This window comes from Octopus bimaculoides, chromosome 14, assembly GCF_001194135.2.
Source record: "Octopus bimaculoides isolate UCB-OBI-ISO-001 chromosome 14, ASM119413v2, whole genome shotgun sequence".
In the NCBI taxonomy this organism is placed as follows: Eukaryota; Metazoa; Mollusca; class Cephalopoda; order Octopoda; family Octopodidae; genus Octopus; species Octopus bimaculoides.
Window position 1 is genome coordinate 17,003,344 of NC_068994.1, and position 5,554 is coordinate 17,008,897.

At 37.0% G+C, this 5,554-nt stretch overlaps 1 protein-coding gene across 5 annotated transcripts in view; it reads left to right on the plus strand.

Moving 5' to 3' along the window:
• The window catches only part of LOC106883371 (cilia- and flagella-associated protein 43), a 99,256-nt gene that overhangs the window by 91,326 nt on the left and 2,376 nt on the right, over window positions 1-5,554 (plus strand). For all 5 annotated transcript variants that reach the window (XM_014934359.2, XM_052972703.1, XM_052972705.1 and 2 more), the window contains one exon: window positions 4,309-4,468. In XM_014934359.2, the coding sequence (XP_014789845.2) occupies window positions 4,309-4,468 (160 nt within the window). The remainder of the gene's footprint in view (window positions 1-4,308; window positions 4,469-5,554) is intronic.

Consider the following 5,554-nt stretch of genomic DNA (forward strand, 5'->3'; position numbering starts at 1 on the left):
CACACACACAAAGATGGGTTTCCACACAGTTTCTGTCTACCAAATTCATTCAGAAGGCCTTGGTCAGTAGAAGATAGTAGCCAAAGTAGAAGATTAGTAGCCAAAGGTGCCACACAGTGGGACTGAACCTGAAACCACGTGCTTGCAAAGTAAACAACCATACTAGTATCAATAATTTTTATCAATAAAGTTACTATTGAGCCTTGTCTGTAGGAAAACAGGTTGCTGGCTACCATGTTTGATGATTCATACCCTATTGTGCAGGGACTGTATTGTGTCCATGGCCAAGAGACTTTACTCTGACTGGCTCGGTCCACTAAGCTGTGAATCAAACCTCATTAAACAGCATCAAGATACTGTAATTACACACATCAAGGAATTACTCATGCAACACCACATCCTCTCTCTCTCTACATAAATAGCAAATGACTAAAACAACTAAATTTACTGCAAGTTCTAGGCCCCATAATTGCTAAATTATCTTTCGTGGTAACTCAACATATAAATACATATATCTATTTAAAATTACTAATAAAGACTAAGGTTTATCATCAGGGTCAGAGCATACTCCGGCTTTAATTAGTTACCAATCCTCCACAGCAGCAGTCCAAAACCTTTTTCATACTATGGGCTGATTTCATGCAGGATAACACTTCTCATTTCTTTATTGCCCACAAGGGGCTAAACATAGAGGAGACAAACAAGGACAGACAGAGGGATTAAGTCGATTACATCGACCCCAGTGCCTAACTGGTACTTAATTTATCGACCCCGAAAGGATGAAAGGCAAAGTCGACCTCGGCGGAATTTGAACTCAGTACATAAAGACAGACGAAATATCGCTAAGCATTTCGCCCGGCGTGCTAACATTTCTGCCAGCTCGCCGCCTATGTGTAGATAACGCTTCTATGAACTGAAAGATCACACACATGACAAAACCCAATAAATTCCATAATATTTTATTTCATTATTACATATATGTAATTGTTTATCTTTTACTTATTTCAATCATTAGACTGCTGCCATACTGGGGCACCACCTCAAAGAATTTTAGTTGAACAAGTCAACTTCAGTACTTATTATTATTTTGTTAAGCCTGGTACTTATTCTATCAATCTCTTTTGCTAAACTGCTAGGTTACAGGGATATAAACACACCAACACTGGTTGAGAAGCAGTAGTTGGGGAGAAACACAGACACCAAGACATACATAATACATATATATATATTACACATATAGTTTCAATGCATAAGACATACATATCATCATCATCACCATCACCATTGTTTAATGTCCCTCTTCCATATGTGCATGAGTTAGACAATCGACAGGAGCCAGCCAGGTAGTAAAACTACCCTAAGCTGTTGTGTCTGTTTTGGCAGGATTTTTATGGCTGGATGTCCTTTCAAATGCCAACCACTTTACAGTGTGGACTGGATGATTTTTACATGGCACACACACACACACACACACACACACACACACACACACACACACACACAACCTCACAAGTCTAAGAGTGATCTATAAAGTTCATTGCTACTCACCACCAACACCACCAGCCACACACACTTTAATAACATGTTGAAGGGAGATGGTTAAATGTTATCATCAGTTAGGAGTACTGTATCATTATTTAATGCAATTTTAACCTGTTATGGGGAGTTCAAGTTCCCACTCTTATAACTATTAACTAGAAAATGAAAAATCACACATTGAAACCCAGGCTTAACCAATTCTCTTCCAAATATTCTGGAATTAATGGTGTTTATATATGACAAAGGAATCAGTTATAAAACACTTCAGATATCTTAAGGAACTGTAATTTTTCTTTTTGTTTTTTGCTTTTATTAACTCTTGTTTCAGTTATTATTATCAAACAACTCAATAACAAATCATCAATATTCACATCATATTGACAGTGGCAAGCTGACAGAATCGTTGGTACACTGGGTGAAATGTTTAGCAGCATTTTATCTGTCTTCACGTTCTGAGTTCAAATTTCGTTGACGTCAAGTTTGCCTTCCATCTTTTCAGGATTGATAAAATAAGTACCAGCTAAGTACTGGGGTCAATGAAATCGGCTATCTCCCTCCCCTAAAATTGCTGGTCTTGTGCCAAAATTTAAAATGAATATTAAGATAGAATATGTTTCTGTCTAGCGTTATTAATAACTTTCCAATTATCTGAATACACACAATGCAAACAATAAAAAAATATATCAGTTCGTACTTGTTTATTGCATTATGTAATATTCATTATCTCTTTACTCATTGATCTTTTCTACAAAATTCATTCACAAATAGGTGCAGGAGTGGCTGTGTGGTAAGTAGCTTGCTTACCAACCACATGGTTCTGGGTTCAGTCCCACTGCGTGACACCTTGGGCAAGTGTCTTCTACTATAGCCTTGGGCCGACCAAAGCCTTGTGAGTGGATTTGGTAGATGGAAACTTAAAGAAGCCCATCGTATATATGTATATATATATATATATATATATATATGTGTGTGTGTGTATATGTTTGTGTGTCTGTGTTTGTTCCCCCAACATCACTTGACAACCGATGCTGGTATGTTTACGTCCCCGTAACTTAGCGGTTTGGCAAAAGAGACTGATAGAATAAGTACTAGGCTTCCAAAGAATAAGTCCTGGAGTCGATTTGCTCGACTAAAGGTGGTGCTCCAGCATGGCCACAGTCAAATGACTGAAACAAGTAAAAGAGTGAAAGAGTAAATAAATTATGTTTTTTTCTGTCTTGTGTAAACCATTCGCATCATTATAATCATAGTTGTAGTCAGTGTTGTTGTTGATGTTGTCATTTTAATGTCTGTGCTTGCATGGATCAGATGGAATTTGTGGAGGCATATTTTCTGCAGTCAAATACTCATCTGTTTCCAAACAAAGTAATATTCCACCATTGCTGGACATGTTTTCATGGAAATTGGAAATGAACAGCATTGCTTGTATAATGGTGATATATGTTTTGCAGTGATTTCATGATGTCAAGACAAAGAGACACTGGCACACATACACACATTCCTCCATGTGCACACACACACACATATGCATATATGTATGTATGATGGGTGTCTTCTGGTTTCTATGTACCAAATCCACTCACAAGACTTTGGTAGGCCTGGAGCTAGAGCAGGTGTCAAGCAGTGGGACTAAATTCAAAACCACAGGATTAGGAAGTAAATTTTTAACCACACAGCAATATCTGTGCCTTGCTATGCTTTTGTCTTTTAACCCTTTAGCATTCATATTATTCTGTCAAATGTAATGCTTGTTTGTTTGCATTGTTTTGAATTAATCATGAATTACCTCGTAGCTTTGTGATTTTGATGAGGTAACTTTTAATTTTCAGAATGAGATTGTAGGGTGGGTATGAAAGGCCAGATCTGGGTGGTTTGAACATAAAACAGGTAGAATATTTTCGTGGGATATGGCAAGCTAAAGGGTTAATTTACTTAGGTGAGGGTAAACAGGCACCAACTTACTCAAGAAATATATTTTGAAAGCATTTTCATAATTTGTCCTAAATTTTTGAAAGCATTTTCATAATTTGTCCTAAACATATATACTTGTTTTCAGATGCTTAACCCCTGTTTCATAAGTTTTAAGTAATATAAAATTTGCCTTTCATAAGTCTGAAATCTTTCTGGTTATAAAAGACAAATGGGAATATGTATCATATTTGATGGTGCATGTGAAAACCCATAGGATATTGATAAATAATCAACTAAGAAAAATGGGGTCAAAGTCAAAATAGTGAAGAAACAGGTCCCCACATCACATTTCATTTTTTAATAGAAATATATTGTCTTTCTCAGTGACATCTCACATGTTTTTTCATGCACCATCATATATCATCATTGTCGTTTAATGTCCGCTTTCCATGCTAGCATGGGTTGGACGATTTGACTGAAGACTGGTGAACCGGATGGCTGCACCAGGCTCCAATCTGATCTGGCAGAGTTTCTACAGCTGGATGCCCTTCCTAACGCCAACCACTCCGAGAGTGTAGTGGGTGCTTTTATGTGTCACCGGCACGAGGGCCAGTCACACAGTACTGGCAATGGCCACGCTCAATATGGTGTTTTTTACGTACCACCTGCACAGGATGATGATGATGATATATATGATGTATGGAAGCCAGGGAAATATATTCTTCATATTGCATACGATACACAGGACAGGCATTCTTTAAGAATTCTTTTTAAAAGACCCTCAGCTATTTTTCAGATTTTACATCAGTTTGAGAACTAAACATTGCCTAATTGAAGTTCACTTTGGTGTCATTGTAGACTGAAGAGAGACAAACAACAATTCCACATTGACATTGATATACAGCTTTTGATAAAGCAGGGACAAGTGGAGTTAGAACATGATGCCCTGATTCATAATTACCAAGGGGCTGTCCTAATACACCGCAGCATTATTGAAGAGCTTAACGCCAAAATTAAGGTATTTATTTTAATTGCACAAAGTTTGCATGATTGTGTGATAATGTAAACATGAATGATTTGTGTAATTATGTGTTTTCTGGTGTTTATACTGTAGTAATAGTGGAGGCGCAATGGCCAAGTGGTTAGGGCAGCGGACTCGCGGTCATAGGATCGCGGTTTCGATTCCCAGACCAGGCGTTGTGAGTGTTTATTGAGCAAAAACACCTAAAGCTCCAGGAGGCTCCAGCAGGGGATGGTGGCGAACCCTGCTGTACTCTTTCACCACAACTTTCTCTCACTCTTACTTCCTGTTTCTGTTGTGCCTGTAATTCAAAGGGTCAGCCTTGTCACACTGTATCGTGCTGAATATCCCTGAGAACTATGTTAAAGGTACACGTGTCTGTGGAGTGCTCAGCCACTTGCACGTTAATTTCACGAGCAGGCTGTTCCGTTGATCGGATCAACTGGAACCCTCGACGTCGTAAGCGACGGAGTGCCAACTGTAGTAATATATGTATATGTGTATATGTATGGATCTCATGAATTTTTTTTCTTTTCTCACATTTCTTTTTAAATAGAAAAGATTATAGGGGAGGGGAGGAGTTATCTTAGTTTGCCATGAAGAGAGGAAGTATTTAAGATTTCAAGAACAGTTCATTTCTGAAGAAAAAAGTCAGTTGGTTTTTACTAATCCAATGACCACTAGTCTTATGATTATAAATGGAAGGGTTAAACCATATTGGGAATGGACATTCTATTTTGAACAGATGTTGGTGCAAAGTTGACAAGAGAACCCTGAGAAAAATTTCAGATGTTGTTTCACTATATGTAAGGTTTAATAAGTAATTATTATAATAATTGTAGTATTATTATAATAAGCAATTATTATAATAATCATTAATAAGTAAAAAAATTACTTATTAATTCAATAAGTAAAAACATCAAAAAGTATTTTAAACAGGATTTCTTTTTCAGAATGAAATATATTAAAGATTTGTTACATATATCAAATTAAATTTTGATTCAACATAAATATTTGATTACTTTCTTTCTCTCTCTCTCTCTCTCTCTCTCTCTCTCTCTCTCTCTCTCTCTCTCTCTCTCT